At 38.6% G+C, this 21,954-nt stretch overlaps 1 protein-coding gene across 1 annotated transcript in view; it reads right to left on the bottom strand.

Moving 5' to 3' along the window:
- Positions 1 to 21,954, bottom strand: part of PRKCE (protein kinase C epsilon) — a 308,151-nt gene that overhangs the window by 41,297 nt on the left and 244,900 nt on the right. The window contains exon 11 of the mRNA XM_068425548.1: positions 11,705 to 11,859. Within this exon, the coding sequence (XP_068281649.1) occupies positions 11,705 to 11,859 (155 nt within the window). The remainder of the gene's footprint in view (positions 1 to 11,704; positions 11,860 to 21,954) is intronic.

Genomic DNA, 21,954 nt, shown 5'->3' with positions numbered 1-21,954 from the left:
TTCTATTCTGATTTCAGTAGCATAGTTCACATACCTAAACATCTTTTTACACAATCACGTGGTCTGAACTTGGGAAGGGTATGTAGGCTCTGAATTAAAAACCTTTTCTAACCCTGCTGTATTTATCAAGGACTGAAACAGCAGCAGTCAACAGCAATTTAACAGTTTTCTGCAGAAATTCTTGTAAAAACTGAGTTAAATCTATTTTGTTTTTTAACCTTCTAAAAGCGTTCTGTTATACAGATAGATTTGTCTCTTTCAAAATTCTGTAGAATCAACAATTTTCTGTTATGTTTGATGGAAGATTAGTGCACTGGAGGGATTCTGGCAAAATTAAGAATCTTTATTATCTGTCTGTAAAGTATGAAGAAGATGCCTGAAAAATGGGAGTTGCTTGCCCTTCTATGTTGATCTATACATAAAATAAACTTCTAATGTTGCTTCCAGACAGAGGCCATAGAAGCTTGTGCTTTGCACTGATGGTTCCAACTCCAAACCTTGCTTGTAATTAAAAAGGGTTCTATATGTTAATACAGAGAACTATATTTTACAAGACACTCTTTTAAAATTACGATTGTGTAGCAAAATCGAATTACTTTCGCTCCCAACCTTTGCCAGAAAGCTGCACACACATTCCTAGAGAATCTTGTCTTGTGCATGAACTTTCAGCTCCAGCATTGTTTCAAATTAAGCTCCTGCAGCCTTCCCCCATCTTCTCCAGAAAACACGCGCTTGGGAACACTACTTCGGCTGTAGTGCCAACATACAATATCATCACTTAAAATCTACTTATACAAAGCACCCCACTATTTTTAATGAATATGAATGGTATGGAAAAATGACTCATGGGTTACTCACATGAAATAAAACATGGCATGACTTAGGAAATTTACAGCGTATTCACTTTTGCCAATATCAAGGTTGGCAAAGAGTGCTATACCAATTTACCTTCTGCTGTAAAGACAGAGAGGCTACAGAGAAGAGCCTAATAGTCCAGTCCAAATGAAAAAAAAAGAGAGGCAATTCTGGATACAAGATTCAAGAGACTAAAACTTTATTTTAATCTCTAACATTTGGTACTTACTGGGGAGTCATTGCATGTAAATACCGACTTCACTAGGATTACAATGTAAACTATTGACCAAAGTGGGCTGTTCTTGAACAATTTTGTCAACATTAAAAAAAAAAAAGTATTTTGAGCTTGAGGAATTTTTGTAACTTCTATGTGCTCAGCCACTAGGTCTCTCTTCAGAGACCTGCTAAGCAGTCTCTATGCTCTGACAAGATCAGAAATTATCCTATAAAACTCTCAGATAGTTATGTGGGCAAAGAGTAGCAGGAAACCTAATTATACAGCTTACAGAAGAACTATTTTACATAAAGTTTCATTAAATTATAATGTTCAATAAAGTCTTTTTGCATCCTTCTGACAGCCTTAAACTAAACACACTGAGTACAACTGAATTCCATTGTAAAATTGTTTTGCTCTTCTAGTGTCAGAAACAGCTTTTACTGTAAATGAGAATCACTATTTTTAAAGAATCAGTCTCATACATCAGGTAGCAGCCTCTATAGACCCATGTCATGTCAGAATCACATTTATAACATATTTTTATTATGTATTACCACATTCTGAATTCCAAATAAAAATGAATGAACAAATGAATCTGAGAAAGATTATCAAAACACTTGTAAAAGAAAATGGGAGAGAAGGTGCAGAAGTTGTGCTATATCCCAAAGACATGTATACGATATATTAAACTCAATGTTGCCCAACCCTGAAACAAATGTGGATATTAGTTTAGAGTTTCTGTAGCCAATTTGTAGCATTGCGTTAAGACTTGATAGCATAGCAAATGAAATATTAAGGGCACTACGGTATGATTCTCAACCCAGACTCAGACTTCAAATGATGACATTAAGTACTCCATTAGCAATGACACAGTTCAATCCTTTACTGCCCACTCTGCCCGAGGCATCATCCACTTTCTTTCATACCCCCATGCTACTATCACTGTAATTAGGCAAACATAACTGTGATTACTCTCTACATGGATCCTATTAAATAAAGTGTGTAAAAAATAAACCCATTTTCTATGGCAGGATTTTTGGATTTTAGCCTAAATCTCTCAGATTAGGTTTATACAGACAATTATCTTGGCCTAACTAAGAGCATCCACAGCTGAACCAGGGGAGAAAAGGTTGTAGAGGTAATGTCTTATACCAGATTTGTCACCGAATTATCTCTGGCTTTATAAGCTGTAGCTCACTAATATAGTTAATGTTTTGTTGTTACTACCACATAGAGAATTTCCAGGACGCTGTTTCAAAATTTATTCTGACTCTTCTGCTCATGGACAGAACAACTTCTACTCAATCTGCAGATGTTTTAAAAATCATAGCCAAATCCTTCTCCTCTCGGGTCATCCACAGAAAATCAGAACATTTGTCCTACTGTGTGTGCAAGTGTACCACTACCTATGATCTCGTGGAGGCTGACGAAAGATCCCCTCCTTTTTGTTTTGTGAATTTTCAAAAGATGAAAAGAGAACCTGCCTAAACCCCAGTGTTGTCCAAAGGGTTTCTCTCACCTCCACCCTGGGCATTTCTCCCTCAGTGTCTGTTGAAACCAGCTCAGAGAGTTTTGGCAGAGGCAGCTTCAACTACCTTGCAAAGGACTGCCTTCAGCCTCATGCCAAGGGGCATCCTGCTGAGCTGCTGTCTGCTTCCCCCATTCACAGTCTGAGGATCCTTTTATGCTATCAGGTATTTAAAGACTTTAATATAAATGAGAATCAGGGCCTCTTTATAATAGTTATGGCCCCTTTGGACCTATTACAGATTATCAACAAATGAACTGGCACGCATTTGGTATGCCTTTTTATGCCCTCAGTATACAGAACCATAAATGCTTGCTGTTCTCTTATTGGTGGCTGAGTTTAGGCAAATATGTACTCAGGCAGTTTCTTAAGTGCATATTATTTCTGTTCTACAAGTACTCCTTTAGAGCTGTTTCAGGTTTATTGATGTTTGGAAGCTTTTAAAATATCCATTACCCACTTAATTGACCATAGCAATTCCATCTGACTCATTATTTGTGTTTGTTAGAATATATTTAGGCATTTTTAATAGACCATAGGATCTCCCTTGGAAACCCTATAATAAATCAAGTAAATACCTGGTGAAGTGCTATAATGTTTATTTGTTACTACTTAATTTTATCCTTAATATTCCATGTTTTGAACACATGGAGTTCCTCAGTTCAGGTTATTCATGACCAAGCTTTCTTTGGCTGTTTTTTTAGGGCATTGCTTCTGTATTATTCAGTTTCATACCAAGGTGCACTCATACCAGCATCTGTATTGGCTATCTACTGTTGAAGCCCCCCCATCCTTCCCTCTCCTTGAAGGGGCTATCACATGCCTTAAGACTAGAATACCTTGTGAAGAATGCCACTGTCAAATCTACATTAAAAATGTACACAACTGCACGTACTATTTGCATTTGACATGCTTTGAAGAGCAGTATTTTCTGTGACTTCCATACATCAGCAGAAGGAAAAGTCTGGAGGAAAAAGCATACCTGTGTAAGTATTGGCATTATTTCTGGCCTCTTCCCTTTATTTTTTCTCTCTCTCTGCTGTTTTGCAAGACTGACTACTGCAAACAAATTCTAGAAACAGGAGGCAAGAAGTGAAGGCCCATCTGGTGTGTACGTTGTGAGAAGAAGTGCTGCTTGGGCTTCTCCTCATAAGCTGGATGTTACTGTAGGAATTTTTACATAAGTGGTCGTGGGGGGGTCAGAAGTCAATTTGGTGGTGGCAGGAGAGTGTCTCTCCCTGGTGCCATCCATCCCTGGGTGTATCACAGTGCAGAAACCACACAAACTCCCATCTCAGTAAAAGCTGGCCTTGGCCTCACTGCCATTACTGCTTAGCTCTGCTCCACATTTGCCTCCTCCACACGTACTCAATGCTGCTGAAATGATGAAGACTGTTTTTCTGCCACTGTCCAATGCTCTAGGAAGCTGCTTGTTTGGACTCCATGAAACACTGGCAGCTGAGGAGAGGGGCAGGCATTACTTCTGACACAAGAAGGTAAGTTAAGTGACTCGTTACCACTCTGCCCTTGTTACCCCTCACCTTTCTGCTCATTTTCAGCACAGTCATGGCCACCTGATCCCTTTTGTTCCACTTTCTGATTCCCCTGTTTAGACTGCACCTAGTCTGTCCAAGGTCCTTCTGATGTAATCCTACCACTGTTTATTCTGGTAGCAGTAGAGACTTTGATGCACTCCCCAAAATGCTGGGGTTCTTACTGGCTGTATTTTCTCCATTTTAGTTCATTAGGCCATTTTAGTTAACCTCCTGTCAGCTAAACAGGTTTAAAGTTTTCAAAAGTTTCAGTGATAACTCAGTTATGTTAGCCTTCAGATTGCCTAAATTCTCACTGTACACAGCCTTTTGCAATGGCAAGCAAAATAACATATGTTTTTTAATAACAGTGCATTCTCAAATGGGATGATTTTCTATTTTAAAATAAACACATTTTCAATCTGAAAAGTCAAACCAAGGTCCCAAATCATCCAGGAAGCTGCACACTTCATGCATATGAATAGTCTCACTGAATCAAAATCAGCCTATGAGTACAGTGATCTGCATGCAGAAATGTTTGCTGGAGCAGCGTCTAAGTGATAAGCTCTTTTATAACAAGGAGATGGATAAAAGTGGAGGGGGAAGAGGGGGCAAAGAGAATAAATGCAAACCTTGAGCCAAAAGTAGCAAGGTTCTGACTAAAAGATGGAAAAAGTTGTATGAAAATGCCTTTACCAAAGTGTATCATCCAAATTTTGTTTTAAGGTTATTTAGTATTTTTGATATCGTTATTTAAAAAACACTAAATAGAATTCCTTACATGTTTTCATCTAACGGTTTGCATTACTCTCCAACCTATCTGTTGCATCTCAAGTGCACAACAAAATCTTTGTGAAATGCCTATTGCCTCAGAACCATGTTTGCTGTGCACTTCTCTGTATTACTGTGACATTTTGGCAGATGCATTCAATAGCATGCAAAAAGGCAAAGCCTCACCCTTAACATGACATAGTTTCAACACCTCTGCAACTGGGTTATAGAAATATTTTCCATTGTTTGAAGACAAACACGACTGAAGGGCACAGCAAAATTCAGTCCTAACTTTTGTCTGTTTGCAGCAGAATCACATCTAGGAAGCACCTTCAGAGTTTTAATGCACTATGAAACAAAAAGCATTCTCTTTCTTCTGTTAGAAAATTGTTTGAAGAATATGATTTTGTTTGGTGTACGTGTTTCTGTAGAAACAAAGCTGTCTCTCATAGGAAAACTACAGGGGTTGTCTTGTGTCAGTACATTTCAGTTTTACATGTGCTGCAGCTCTAGTTGATTTTTATTTTGTGTATGTTTCTTTCAGTTAAAATCTTATCAAATGCAGAAAGATAACACACATTTCTTCCTGTTATAAAAGCACAAACATCAATCATCTAAAATCACTGACATTCACCCAGAAATAAATACAAATAAGCTCTGTAACATTTTGCTGCTATTATCTGTCAAGAAGCGCTGTCACCCTTTCTACTGAGCGTACCGGAACATGGCTGCCCTCACAGGAATGTAAACTTGGCATTAACCCTGGCAGATTCCCACTCCCTGCCCTCTCTCATTTAACATTAACTCACTCCTATACTGTTATCAGAAGGTAAAGGTCATAGCTTTATTTACACAATACAGCACTATACAAACAGTCATTAAACAAGAAAATCTTGCGCCAAATAAACATGAAGCAAAAAAACAATGCTGACCTCGCTACCGGGAACTCCCCCTGGAAGTACCTTGTCATTCCCCAAATGAGGTCAATGGTGCTGCTCTATCCTTCTAAATATTAACTGCCCAGCACTGCTCCTCCGCATACCCAACTCCCACGCAAGAACCAACTGAGGACCTTCTTATGTTCCAAACCCAGTAGAAATTTAGAAAGCATTCTACTGTTGGCAAGACCATGTGGTTCATATCCTATTCCCACAGCCTTTACTCATCCTTCCACAGCTGGAAACCTTGTCAAAGGCTCTCCTATACGACCGCAGCCTTTAGCACAATACACAAGCTGGGCAGACGGCAGGGTGGACTCCCTCGGTCCCAATGCCAGAAGCCTGGGAACCAACCCTTCTTCCTGCTTCTCATCTCCCTCGGCCCCGCTTCTCTCCACCCCAGCCCACTGCCTTTTCCTGCGGGGAAGATATCCTGCTTATTTATGTGTTTCATGACGGCTGGCCTGCCTAGATCTAGCAAGAAAAAGTGCAAAGAGGGCAGGAGGCCACCGACTAAAATCTCGTCAGAGCTCATGCTCACTTTTGGAAACTAGACCAGGGAGAGCAGAACATGGATGTGGCCCAGGGCACAAACCTGGCCAGGAGCACTGGTCAGGTGGCACGACTTGGGCAGCAGTCCCTGGAGACACTGGGACTCAGACACACACACACACAGCAGTACAATTCGCTACTTGCTTTCTGCTTTTACTTAAGGTGATGGAAATAGTTTGTTGCTCACTTGTGCCAGAAGCGAACTGTAACTTCTCTGTAGCGGACTCCTGCAACAGGCAGTTTATATGGGGAAGGGCTTGAGTTTAGGATATTCCTGTGCTTAGGTCTGAACATGCTGTCTGAGGGTACTAGGTCTTTCTTGCCCTCCTTCATGGACCATAGCTCAATCAGCTATTTCACCTTTAAGTTTAGTGTTGCAATAAGATGATCTTTACATATTTAAAAACAAATGTAAACCAAAATGCTCCATGTCTAGCTTTGTATTTTAAAAAGCCAAAAAAAAAAGGGGGAGGAGGGGAATTTTATTTGGCTGCTGCCACTCAGAAATAACATAGTAAGGCAACTTGGGAGAATGATGACTTTTAACATGTTAACCACTGACCATGCAACATTTTCATCAGTGTAAATATAACTCCTCGTTACTCTGCCAAGGTTGCACTGAATCATACAACCGCCAGTGAAGTCAGACTTTCTAAAATATTCTTACTTCACATAAAAACACACTAATGAAAGTGCTTTTAATTTTAGGTTGTTCTTCTTTCTGACACACTGGTGTGAGTTATCCTGATAAACGGGAATGTTGGGAAAGCTGATCATCCAAGGAAAAATTCAGTTAGTGTTCAAACAAGTTCTTAGGGTATTTGTGTATGGAAAAAGCCTGGAGGTATTCAAGGACTGGCATCAGCATAGTTATATTCGCATTTTCCTCAATTCAGTGTTAATATATCCATCATGACCAACATACTAATTACAGAGTGCACAGAGCCTCAGAAAGCTACAGCAAGTTACAGGCTGGATTATTACTTCATATTGCTGAGGAACATGATACCCCATAGTTACGAATGAGGGCTCCCCTGTGACCAGGTGCTGTACGATTTGAAGGCAACATCTCCCAGACCTTACATTTGAAACTAAAAGAATGAGTTAACCCAGAACAAGCGACACTAACTTCCCAGTTAAGATATTTTGCATCCTCTCAGGTGAACTGAAATTGTGTACATCCAGTTTCCTTCTTTTGTATTTCAGAGAGAGCACCCCGTTTAACCACTTGAATGGTCTTGGAGCATGCCAGAGATCCCACGACGTGTAACTACTGGCCCTTCAGGTCTTCACTGAAACAAGGGTTGTAGCTCACACAGTTATTCCCTAAATCAAATATGAACTGGGGACACTGGCATTTATGTTAATGAATTGGTACCCCATTCTAGTGCTGATGTCCCTGCCTGGGGAGACAACAGTTTTTTGTATATTTTTCAGGCCAGAGGGCCACTTGTGCCACCTCACTTGAACTCCTACAACGAAAGCCAGAGACACCCACCTGGGTACTCCTGTCCTCAGCCCAACAACTGCAGGTGAAACAAGAACATGTAACATTTGCGTATATCTGTGGAAAGTGCACAGGAATGTTGAAAGTACGAGAGGGGAGTACGGAACTGGCAGTTTCTTAACGCCCAGTTTGCTTTATCTTCCCTACATGAGAATATATATTAAGCTGACGATGACTGACTTTAAATATACCAGACTCCAGGGACAGGTGACAGTGAACATAGTCCACAACCTTTCATCACCTAATTCAAAGTCCAGTTCAGCTCACAGGCAAAATGAGATTCATAGTCTAGCCCTTAATTCCTGAAGCTTGGATACATTTTTTTAAAAGCGGTGCAATTGCATAACACAAACAATGACAACTGCCAAAAACTGCGATTGAAACTTCTCTAGTGTCTGACTGACTTTACTTGTATTATCAGGCCCCAGTCTGACATGTGCCTGAACAGCTGGATGCCAGGAGAGGGGAGGTGGCAAGTATAATGCAAATATTTTTATTAAGTTGTTGAGGTGTTCTTGACACAACAACAGTAACATTATACCCTCAAAAATGCCACACTGAAAATTATCCTGAAGTTTATCTATCATACAAGATGCATTTAATAACAGCAGCATCTTTATATATAAAAATTGTGAGGTTCATCTTTATTCCCAACATAAACTTGATAAACAAAAGGGAGGTACGTAATTCCAGTGAACACGCAGATAATTGGACGAGTCTGAGAACAACTGTTGGGCCAGTTGCAAAGAAGTGAACTTAAAGAATAATTTCTATTGCCAAACAGGGAGCTAGCTTTCTCTTTGAACTTCAGGGGAAATGAGGATAAACTAGTTATTATAAAAGACGATCATTTAGTATCATCATAGCACTTTCTAAAAATCTAACCAACAAGCCAAAGCATGAGCTAAAGCTAGTTATTTACTTCCAAAAACATAACTATGTTTAGCTCCCAACAAATACTTCCACATACATGGCTGAAAAAAGATCAGAAGGTATAGCAGCTATTTTGAAACCCGCATTTCCATAAAACAGTTTATTTATATATTACCCACTTTTCTTGAAGTATTGCCCACACAAGCAGCATTTCCCACTTTGGAGAATAACCATTAATTTCACACCACAATGTTTTTTCTAGAGATATAATTACACAGAAGACAAGTATTCTTTATTAAAATATCTGAAGGCATGTTAGGTAGTTATGAATGGTAGTTATTCAGTAGCATAGGTTTTCTTTTCTTTTTTTTTTTTCTTTTCTTTGTTTTCCCCTTTCCTTTCCTTGTTTGCCAGCTAATAAGAGCTTTGGAGATGTAAAGGAGTGACTTGAACCCAATGCATTTTTAACATTGTAATAAATGACGCAGTGAGGTATGGAATAATTAGGCTGAAACTGTTCTGTGCAAGACAACTATTCTAACATACACTTGACATCAACAAGTGCATTCTCCCAGGGCCTGGCACACTATGAATGAGTTGTGACATTTTCTTACGATTAATTTTTTTAAGATAATCTCTAACTTCTTCCTTCTACTTTTATTTTATAGAGTAACTGAGATATACATTTTATGAATTGTTGAAGCTCTTTGTATACCCTCGTTGGGTAAATCACTTATTCTTACGGACATAACTATGTCCAGATCCAAAAGCCTGTGTCAAAGCAGAATACAACTAAATCTGTTCCTAATGTTATTCCTGTTGCTTTTTTTAGTTTCTGCTTTCATCCTACAACTCATGTTATTTCTCTTTTTTTGCCTCTTCTGATAATACACTCAATATAACAAGTCATTTACAATTTTAGTGTTTTACTGTAGCATGCCAAAGACATGTCAGCATAGTCTCTGAATCAGAAGTTGAGAGTATCTTGCAAAGTTTAAATTACAAAGCATTGTCTCATCACAATGACATTTCTCTTGGGATCAAAGTGTTTTGACGATAAAGAGTCATAGAAAGAACGCAGGCACACGAAGCGATTCAATGCAGCTAGGAGCCAACACACAGCAGAAGCAACATGTAAGACAAGGGAACAGAGGGAGAAAAGAGAAAGAGAGGAGAGAGAAGAGGATGTGTGTCAAAGGATGGGAGCAGGGAGGGAAGAGGGAGAATGAATGCACACTCATATAAAGCATGGGGAAGGTCATTTTACTGATACTTTCTTCCTGGTTCACAGAAATCACTAAACTGAGTGCTAATTACAAAGTGTCTAAACTCCAGTTTTCAGGAAGAGGAAATTACCTCAAGTCTTTCTATGGAAACAAATCCTCAAAATCCTTCACTTTTTAAAGTACCAATCTTATCTGTTTCCCTTATGATGAATACTTATAAATTCCGAAGTTGCCATGTTCTACTACTATCTAAATGTACAAATACATCGCTTTGGAAATAAATGCAGACAACAAATAGGAAATATGATATGGGCAGCAAAGGTAAGAAATGTGTTGGATCTTCAGCACTTGGAAACAAACCTGTGCAAAGTGGTAGGGCCAAAAGTCCAACCCAGTATGCAAATATCATACCAGTGTTAATAAAAGATGAAGATTAAAAGCTGCAGCTAGCAAAAAAGTTTTCTAAAGAAAACTGGATTTTTGACTGAAAGACCTCTTTCACAGAGATTTATTTTCCTCGGAAGATGTAACATCCTGCTGTTTGCAATGTCTCTGGAAAGGAGACTCCTTCTCTGAGACATTTCCCTTTGAATCCTAGTTGGTGGGAAAGCCAGTGGCCTCTGATGGAAGTTACCACTCAGTCCTGGTTACTAAACATTTAAAATTCACTTCTTCCAATTTCTAGTAGTCTTGAAAGCAGCCTTAATAAGAATCCAGGGATGTGACAAATTCCACATCCTCATCTTGATGTTTCTTAAGAAATATGATATTGCCTGTCCCTGAGATGACTACCCCAAATCAAAACTGATAACCTGAAAGAGGGTGAGAATATCAAGAGAGTAACAAAACTCAGTTAGATCCACAGAACTCAGAATTTTCAGTAGACAGGACAGACCTGCATCACAAAACCTGTAAAAGCACTCTGCTTGTGAAAGCCGGAATTTATTGCAAGCAATGACAGGCTGCTAAAAACAAATAAAAAGAGAGAGGAAGGGTGAAATGACAAGATAAAGGACTTAATAAACACATTGACATCAGAGTGAAAGTTTTGAAAGTGATTCCTTCCTTTTAATAATAAAAGCCTATCCCTAAATGCATTCTTCACCACAGTGCAACAACATGCACTTTTTTTTTGTGTGTGTGCATGGGTGTTGAAGATCAGAGATTTGGGGGGGGTGGAGAGAGGAGGTTCGAATAGATGTGAGGCACTTGCAAGCAAATCAAAATTGTCTGCAAAGAGCCGCTTCCCGCCTGTGTCTAAGCCTGCACCCAAGCAGGCAAGAGGAAGGGGCATAAGTAAAGCATTGCAAACGACCATCCCGATTGTATTAGAGTGGAGATAACTAGGACAAACAAACTCAGGAAGTGGCAGGGAGTTAAAAACTGAGAGGAAATCTATGGCACAGAGAGGAAAGCAATGAGATTGCGCCGATCTGCAGAAAGGTCACCTCTTGGTCACACTGTGCCAAGCTTTTTCAAAACCGCTTTATTTGGACTATAATACAAAACTGGCACACACAGCTGGCAACTGCTGCAGAGGCTATTCAAATGTTAACATTCTCAATGATAAACAGCCAAAAAAAGTTCTATGTAAGCAAATTGGAACAAACCACTAATCTAAATCTGGTTGCTAGGAGACAGAGGATTTCAGCCAAAACCAGCCCCAAGCCTCAAGAATACTTTATTTTTGATCAAAAAAAAGTACCTGTAGATGACGCCATGTTGGTGAAGAAACATGAGTGCTGATGTGACCTCTGCTGCATAAAAGCGGGATCGAGGTTCATCAAATTTGCGTGAGCGCTGGATTTGAAACATTAGGTCTCCTCCATTTACATATTCCATGACGAAAAAGAGGCGGTCCTGAAATTAATTAAACAGTGCTATTTAGCTAATTTCTTTTAGTTGCACAAAGGATTGCTTGAAGCTACGCTTTAGGCGACTGCAGCATTTGCGTCAAGAAATGAAAGAAACAAATGCTACAATTCTGAAAAAGGAAAAGCTGACAACCAAAATCCACCAAACCTACAGAAAACGAGACAAGAGTCTCAAAGTGAGAAATGAGAAAAAAGGAATAGAATCAAAATGTAGTAAATAAGCCACACACACACAAATCTACACACATCAAACACATATGGAATTATAATAAACTTTACATAATAATGGTGATACTTAAATGATGCTGTTTCTTTTCAAATTTAGCCATAACAATGAAGAGATATGTCAATTCTGTCAAGTAATGAAGGGCTGCTGGGCAAATTTCAGGCTCCTTATTTCTTCTCTAATCTCTTACCAGCTACTTTGTCTGCAAAGTATCTTTCCCAAATTATGTAAAAACAAAACATAATTGTTAAGCTATAGAAACCAGTACTGACAATCTCAAACACTTACACAGGACTTTTTGAATTGCCTCAAACTCTCATACGATAATGAAAGATAATTACATTATTAAAATACATATCAAGTTTTTTTATTTTCTTCTGATGCTTATCACTTCAAAGTTCAAGTTTTCAAGCCTTATTCCATGATGGAGAACTAGAAATGAACTTTACTTGAGAATGGCAACCGAGATTCTCAGGCAATCACCCCACCTCGGCATGTTTCAGAAAAAACATCCAAAAGTTAAGCACTCAGTGAAACAGAACTGAGAACACCAGTAAACTAAATGTGTGCTTGGCACCTTGAAACATTCATGACCTAAAGTGACAATGCAGATGAAGGCGTAAGCAAAGAAATGACATACGTCCACTTGATATAACTTAGATCCTATTTTTTGTAAATGTTTCTTATAAGTTTTCACAGTTTTCCCTAATCTGTACTAACAGCCCTAAATCATCAATTCTTTGCCCGTTCACCCTTGGTTTGTAAGCCTACTTCCACATTCTTTATTTTCTTACTGTAAAGTACGTACATCTATACGCACAAGAGTTTAGACAGTGGTGGAGGTAATTCTCATGTGACACAGAAAATGGATCTGAGCATATACTCTTCATTCTGCATTAGCTCATGTGACACAAACATTTTGTTCTCTGGTCACACAATACACAGGTGTGTAAGCATGGGACTTCACCAAAGTTTGGCTATGTAATCTGCAGGCTTGGATTCACATGTGGGAGGTTAATTAACTTCCATCTTCTGGGTTTTTTTGCTTGTCCAAAACAATGCCACATCTTGTCTCCTTCAACCCAGCACACCAGACACCGTGAGCTAGAGCCAAACTGCTCACCTCTCCAACTTTCATGTCACACTGCAGTTTGGCTCTAGCTCACGGTGTCTGGTGTGCTGGGTTGAAGGAGACAAGATGTGGCATTGTTTTGGACAAGCAAAAAAACCCAGAAGATGGAAGTTAATTAACCTCCCACATGTGAATCCAAGCCTGCAGATTACATAGTTTATATATATGAGTCCAGAAATTCATAAATGTTTGCTGTTTGCCTTTAATCACCTACTCTACGGCTCAGATTCAAAGCACAGCACTTAAAAATATCCTTAAACTTAAGCATGTGCATTAATCCTGCTCATTAAGTGCCTAAATGTTATACTTATCAGGGACGTTTCCTGAAGGAGGCTAGAAATGTTTGGCTGACTTTTTGCTGATTACAGAAAGAGGATGCAGAAAAAAAACTTTGTGCCTTTCCCCCCATATCTTGGGAACACAGAAACTGCCAGACTGGATCAAATTCAGGATCCAGGTGGACTGGCATTCTTGGAAAACATTGCTAACAACTTTGGTACGTTTTCCAACATTTTTCGTACCATTCCTTAGTAAGGAAAACCTACTAAAGAATAACATCAAAGCTTCTGGCTGTATCATACACCCAAAAGAGCACAGCTTTAGAGCCATGCCTTTGTTCTTTTTGCAATGCTCACTACTGCTGATAAGAAACATTCATAATCATAGTGCAGATCTCTTGACACTAGTGTAGCCTTTATATATCACCTTTGCTTGTTTTAAGCAAAAATATGGGTCCTTGTGCTGTCTTCTCTGACTTCTTTCTGGAACTGATGAGAATTATAGCCTTGCTTTTAAAAGAAAACCTGACAGCTCTCAGATAGTCTTATGATTTCAGAAGCCAGAGTTTAAGGATAACACCAAATGCAGTCAGTTTTGTGATACAGTCAGTCAAAAGCACAGCTATATTGGTACTGTAATGTAACGTAAGAGGATACAACATTCCTAAGAAGAAGATGCCGTCATTGGCCTTCGTTAGGCTCCTCATCACTGCACTACAGAGAGAGCAGTTGCGGTACGAGCGTCCCTTTGCAACACGTTGCCTTAGATTCTCTCACATGTATATAGTTCAGTGTTTCGAGTACAAAACCCATTTGGACTGCAGGCTGGGGAGTGTCTGACTAACATTTGGCTAAAGTAACTTCTCCTATCACTTGTTGAAATTGAACCTTCTTACATTGCTATTTCAACCTTTCCAAGGTCAACAGTCTGGACGTGAGTGGGCACAGCCAGGTAAAGGAAGCTGCAGTTCACACTCCCCTGTGCAGCCAAACTCATTCCCAATATTGCTACTGTTTTGCTGCACCTGTATCACAAGTATAAAACGATGCTGATACTGATGCTGTGTCTTACAGCTGTGACTCCCAAACAGTCAACTTGCCACTGAGCTGGGAGCTGCTGCTCCCAACGGTAATACCACCACTCTTCCAACAGCCAGTGACGGTGCACAAAAAGAAAAGGCTGGCTTACGCAACTGTTGAGATCAGGGCCATTTCCTAACATGTCAGGATATAAATTATATCACTTTTATATTAAATACTTCTATGTTTGACCCAAATAGAACAAATGTTTTTTGTGACATTCACCAGATATTTAACTGCCAATTCTAAATATCACAAATTGTGTTTAATTCAAATTTCAAGTTCTTTTATTTTGTTTCAGTCCCATGTAGGACATTTCCAGTTTAGGCAACTGAAAATTTAACCTGGATTGTTTAGCAGAATATCTTGTCATCAGACAGTCTGAGCAAAAGCTTAGCAGCAGCTCCATTCCCAGAGCTGAAGAGTGCTAACTCTCCTACCCTCTTTCATATCTTCCTTATTATGCACATCCCATTCTCAATTTGAAGGGGTATTTCTGGCAGATTGTGCAGCTTAGCTGACGACCTCTTCACAAGTATACCTACTAAAACAGAATTAACAGCTCAGTGACTGAAATTGCTCTGCTGTTGCATTTTTCTGCTGTACACTGATATTTCAAGTTACTTTTCCAGCTTTCTTGGGTGCATATTTCAGCTTCCTAATGAGAATTCACAGAAAAAAAATAGTTTGAAAGGTCTGTTCTCTGTTTACAGAATCTGGGAAAGAATTTGATTTTACACGGGGTAATCAATAAGATGCACAACATGCACAGCAGGCCAGAGTTTCAACGTTACAAGGTACCAACTTTTTTGATGAAATATACTCAGTCCCTATGAAAACTACTTTCTTAAAACTACTCCCCCGTCTTTTGTTGATCAAAAGATTATATGCATCATAATGCCACATGTATCACCAGGATATCTTCAAATATTGAAGTGGGGAACATAAAGTGAACGCCCTGAAGAATTATGCATTATTAAGGGACAAGACAGTGTTTACTCAGTAAAAACTGAGATACAAGGTATGACTTTATCATTGATTGTGTTCCAAGAGAAAATTGAATGGGGTTGGTTTGGATTGCATTATTTTTGGACTCCATTTTCATAACATTCGAGAAGTATGTCTTGATGAACAAAATAAACATAAAGCAGTCCTGGGAACTCTTTCATTATATAAACTGAAATAAAAGGCAAAATCACAAAGACATTACAGATTAATCCTCTCTTGGCATCTATAAAGAAAAAAAAAACTGCAGAGTAAGCCAATATGTTTTCTGAAGCAATTAGATTCTTTTACAGGGTTTACTTTAGCCCTTAATCATACCTGCTTTTCCTTGAATTTCTCAAAAGGTATGGCTGAATGAGAATACTTAAAATAATAAAAGGAAAGAAAAACAGAGCAGAGAGCATGGGTAAGAGATTTTAAAAGCAAAGCGGACATGAAATAAACAGGCTAGAAGTCAAGACAAAAAAAGTTCAACTTCACTCTATATTTCCATAGTATGTTCTGACTATGGCTTTAACTACTATACCGGAATACATAACTGCCTCTCTTAACATCTCCATTATTCCAGTCTCACCTCTTGACTTTCTTAATTGAGATACTCTTCTGCATGCTTTATGTTTTTCAAAACTGGACTCTAAAAGCAACCTCTCCTCTAGTCTCTGTCACTATCACTGAGTACACTTGTCACTTAAACTAGAAATCTTGTTTCATGTTCTGTCTCTTTCCACTCCTTTAATTGTGCCCTAATTTTGTTTTTCATCCTCCTTGACATTCAAAATAGCCACCCTTTAGCTCTACAGTAAATCCTTCTAACTAATCATTTACTCTTCATTCTGATTATTACCATAACCTTCCCTCTTCAAAACCATTCTCTGATTTTTAGTTTTATTTATGTATGTTTTGTTAATATCAGCCCATATATGATGTGCACTCCCTACCAGTTTATATTTGCTTGTTTTTAGATGTAATGAGTTCCACTGGATAGAGCTTCTACCTCTTGTTTCTTTTGGAATAATGTATAAGTTTTTAATTGGGAAAAGGGTGGTGATTTCCAGAAACATCAACAGTAATAAACTCTCAGGACATAACAGAAACAATTCAGCTCCTTTTTGTGGAGGTGTGATTAATGACCAAGACCTTCCTACTAGTAAGACCAGATAATCTAGCCAATCAGTTTTGATTTAACAGATGACACTATACAGTCTATTAGTTGTTTAGATGTGGAATAATTCCATTGTTGAGGAACAAGCTTCTACGTAAACCCCATATGAAAGCTTAGACATGGAAAGACTTTGATGTATTGTTTACGTTAATTATTGTGTAGCCCTTAAAAGATTTTTTTTTAAATTGTTATCTGTCATTAACCTGTCTGTCTTTTGTTTGTTTTCCAATTAAAAGCTCATTAACATTAGATTGCAGCTTAAAGACAATCCATTGATAGACATAAGGTCAAGTACAATTATCACTGCAATCTGAAGAGTACAAACATTTTTTTTTTTCCTTTCAGACGACTCTTACCAGCTGAGGGACCCAATAATGCAGTTCAGCACAGCCTCATTACTGAAATATTACAAAACAATAATAAATCATGCAATCTGTCTCCCACTTTCAAATCTGAGATGTGCATCCATGCTACAAGCCTGAGAACAAATCTTCTCACTACTGGCTTTTGTCTTCCAGCTCAATCCTTAGAACATTTAAAATCAGAGAATTCAGGAAAGGCATCAAACATGGATTCCTTAAGTAAAATTCACAATTGATAAATCTTACCAGCCTACTCCAACTACCATTTTTTCCTTCATTTATGTTTTCATACAACTGGCTAGGAACAAATTCTTCCTGATTCTCACTAGAGATCCCTAAACTAAGTTCTTTTGTGTGAATATACTTTTTTCCTCCCAATTTCAGAAAGTTGTATTTGAGTCAGATTCTCCAGAGGCTACTGAAAATATCAAGGAAACTAATATGTGTATTAAATACAGGTAAATTTAAATACAAAATCGTTCATATTCTAGTAGACCACTGTTACATAATAGAATATGTTTAGCCATTAAACTTGTTGCAAAACAGAAGTCAAAGATACAACTTTTATTGCACAAGAAGTCAGATAAATATATCACAACCTTGGTATGCTCTGTAAGATGATATTTTATTCATATCATGCATGTATGGAATTCTTTTGCAACTAGTACAAAACTGTGATTACTCAACTCTATTTAAACAGGATGCTCAAACAGTTTGTTTAAAATTACCTAAAACTACAGCAACTGTCCCACCCCTCAGAACTTGAATAAACATTTCCTGCTTCTGATGGAAATTGCATGGGCACACTGTACACAAAACTATATGCAAACGTTCAACACCCTGAGCAGAAGACTAACCAGGATGGCAGATCCATCATCCACAATCCCAGCATTAGGAAGGACAAATTAAAAACAAGAGGAAAACCAGGTACAACACTAAAGGAAACAACAAAAAGCTCTCTCTTGTTCATTTGATTCCTTTTTGAGTTTACAGTAACATTCTTCAACAGGACACTACAACACACTATTTGTCTCTGATTTCAGTGTTTATACTCAGGGCTAATTGTGTTGTTTTTCCTGTTTTGTACCAGTGCTTTCATGGACTTCCAAATAAGAAGGGAACAATTTCCACGAATCCCACATTTCTTGGAATAAATGCCCTGTGCATGGGAACTGCTATCTTAAATGTCACACTGGATATTTGCATCTTCCACTTCAAAAAAATGCACGCATTCAGATTTTGTATTAAAGGACTTTTTTTTTGTCAAACAGACACTTCAAATTTCTCTCAAGTTGGTGAATACTATTATAGCTAGGGACTTCTTGCTCAGTTTTACTCAGCTTTGCCCAGTATTCAATTTTTTGCCCTTGAAAGAAAGAATGACCTCAAAGTTAAGACATAGACTGAAGAGAGTCAGAGAACCACAGAAAATTGGATAAAGAAGTCTTGCAAGGTCATCTAGCTTATCCCACAGCTGACAGGCAGGATCAGCTGTACCTAAGCCAAGGGGAACTAACTTTTTCAATGCTGCAAGGCAGTCTCTGGGCACTGTAAGCCAGCAATCTAACTGTGAACCTGAACAGCCCTGCTGAGTGGACTCCATTTAGCCCACAAAGACCTAGGAAGCAGAAGTCTCTGCTGCTCTGGTCTGCTGGAGGGCAAGTGGGTTTGCACTCCACCTCAGCAGGGTCTCCTGCTGTAGAAATATGCCAGAAATGCTCTGTTCCCTTCTCAGTCGACTCGTCAGCAGTAGAAGCCAGTAGTGAATAGCAGTCCTTGAACATATTCTGCCTCACAGGCTAGAAAATTGCATCAGTTCCTGAAATTAATCCAACCAGCTCTTAAAAATCACTACTGGTAAGCATTCCTTGACCTCCACTGGCAGTCCATTTCAGTACTTACAGAAAATACCACTGGAAACTCTCTTCACTGCTGCGAATAGTTTGCATTACTTCTTGTGCTTACCTTACTCAAAATTTCAATTCCTAGCTGCAAGTTATATACTACCCTCAGAGAAACAGTTCAGGGCTTTCCACCTTTGTTTCTCACACAAAGAACTGGTTATTGATTTTCCTTGATTTTACAAAACCGATCACAAAATATTCCTATTCTGTTCATAGAGACCCCAGACATCACGTCAATTGAGAGCCTATGGCATAAAAAAACACTTCTACAGTCTTGAAAATGGTTTCAAGAATAGCTGCCCCTCCTTGAGACACTGTAATAATTCTGAAAAAAAACCCCTCTCTAGCCTATCATACCATACCACGTGAAGGGCCAGAAAAAGCTACAAATTGAATACAATTAGTTTCCAAACAGTGCTTACAGAATCAGTACATAGGTTCTTGAAACCTTTACACTGTATTACTGTAAAGACTTGCACTGTAGCACTTACTTATCTATAACGTGAGTTGCTCGAAAAGGGTCTTTAAGCAAGATGTTTGTCCGAGATCTCTAATCTTCACAAAGCAGACCTGCTATGTTGCTTTTGTCATGAGAGATTTATGTTGCCTCCCTGTGGAGTATCAACTGATACTGGAAAAGAAAGGGATTTTTAACGTGGTTTTCATGCCCCTAACGCATCCCATAGTACTACTGTTGAACAAGGAGAATACGGCTAGTGTATGTACATTGAGATAAACTGACTGGCTGGGGGTAGGAGACTTACTGTGTGCCAGCAGTAGGTCATAGAACTATGGAAACAACAACTTATGATTCAAAGCAGGAAACATTAGCCAGGACCTCATGGACATCACCCACTGTCTTCAAAAAATGTCAAGGGATGATTAGGTTTTATCTAGACTGGCATTCAAGAAGGAAGTCTTGTTTATAGCGATTTTTCCAAAGACAGATACAAAAATACTCTAAAACTGTCCAAAATGAAGAGAAGCCAGCCTGCCTCAAGTTCGTAGAAAGTGAAAAAATGTGCCATTTGGTTATCCCCTTAGCACTAATACTTCTAGAAAAGTTTTGTTGATTGTTTCAATTATTCAAAGAATCTAATCCCACATTATCGTGGCCTGCAAAATCCACTGACTTTAACATCACTTTTAAAATGTACAGGTCTTCATATGTACCATAAATTTTAGAATATGATAAAATATGGATATGAATAAAATCTATACCCTAGAATCTGCAACTAACAATCCCATACACATCAGAATAACAGATGAAGGTTATGTCCCTTACACAGAGCTTTTTCCTGTGTAAATTACGAATACCTGATGTTTGAATATAGTCTTCCTACTGCTTCTTCAGACAATGATTTCTGTCAGATTACTATCTGGACCAAATTTACTATGCATTGGATTAGTTGGTGTATCAGGCTCATACCAGGGCAAGTAAAAAGAAAATATGGTTCAAAACCTCATTAATCCTGTTTTTAGAAAATATAGTTCAGACTAATTCAATGTAGCACAGAAACAGCAAGTGGAAAGTTGTCAGTCTGCTCTCCATAGAGCTGTCGTTTTACTCACTGAGGATATGGCATAAAATTCTAGCTCTACTTGAGTTTCTCCAATAGACAAAAATTTCATATTAAGATACTAAATATTATTGTGTGCAAAGATTTTGGTATTTTTTTAGTTGCTTCCCACTTTAAAAAAGACTTAGTTTTGTTTTTTGTTCTTCTCAGTCACTAATGGATATTATGCTTTTTGTGTATGTGAATGTTTTTTGTGACACCTGTAATATAATATCTAATGTTCTGACACAGTATCTACAGGGCTTAGCGGTGAGATTCTCTTTAGAGCAGACAGAGTTTATATCAGGATTAAATTTTTAATGCTGTAATATGTGGAATTTGTTAGCCGAGGGCATGCAATGAAGATGCAGAACAAATTATATGCATTGCCATTTCATCAGCTTGATCCCCTACCATCTAACCTTAGAAATGAACTGAAACAAAAACACTTCTAACTTTGGGAAAATCTTTAACCCCAAATTATCCTGGAGAGAGATGTGTTCTATTGTCACTGGATTTTTCTGGGAGTTGGTGCAAATCTTTCTGTCTGCCCCAAGCTGCAGCATTGGCAGCCACGAGCTCCACGGTGAGCTCAAGGAAGGACTGGGCTCCCTGGGGCGGCAACCCTGATCCCTACCTGCTCCCCGAAAGCCCAAGCAAGCCCCGAGAGCAGGGACCTCAGAAGTGTGCCAGCTAGTGTAATATGCTCTTTGTGCCCTTCCTCTCATACAAGGGAGAAACGCAACTGGAATCCTCTGCAGAAATGGCATGCTTTGCAGTTTTAGTCACTTCAAAAGGGGTATCAAGTAGGAAAAGCTTCTCAGGCCATTTCCCTAATACCTTCATTTGATGACAGATAAGCTGTGAAAAGCGCCTTTTATGAAATTCTTTGATCTCATCTTCTTTTTGTGTTGTTTGGAAAGAAGAACTGTTCTGGTGAGATAATTTTAAAGACCTCTCATTTAATGGCCTGATGTACATGGTAGAAAATTATATCAAGCCTGCAAAATGTCATTATGCAGAAAATGTTACAATGTGCAAGCAGCTATTAATATTCCTTTGTTCTGATTCTTAGGAAAAAATATAAACACTATCTTCCAATTAGAACTAACTATATAGTTTTTGAAGGCACTTCAGAACATCTAAGAACAACTTTTAACCTGTTTATATTCTATCAAGGAGCTCAGACAGAGATGGCACATGTCCTAGGTGTCTCATCAGCCCCTAGGCTGGTTCTGGAACCTTTCTTGTCTTTATAATTCCTATTTTCTTATGACATCTTGGCATCTAATTAATGTCTTTGAGCACACAAGGAAATGCATCAGATGCTACACAACTAACAGAGAACACTCTGGGGAATGCAGCCAGTTGGC

The sequence above is a fragment of the Nyctibius grandis genome, chromosome 1 (genome assembly GCF_013368605.1).
Source record: "Nyctibius grandis isolate bNycGra1 chromosome 1, bNycGra1.pri, whole genome shotgun sequence".
Classification (NCBI taxonomy): Eukaryota; Metazoa; Chordata; class Aves; order Nyctibiiformes; family Nyctibiidae; genus Nyctibius; species Nyctibius grandis.
The sequence above is the reverse complement of the archived record's forward strand: the minus strand, read 5'-3'. Positions and strand labels throughout refer to the sequence as shown.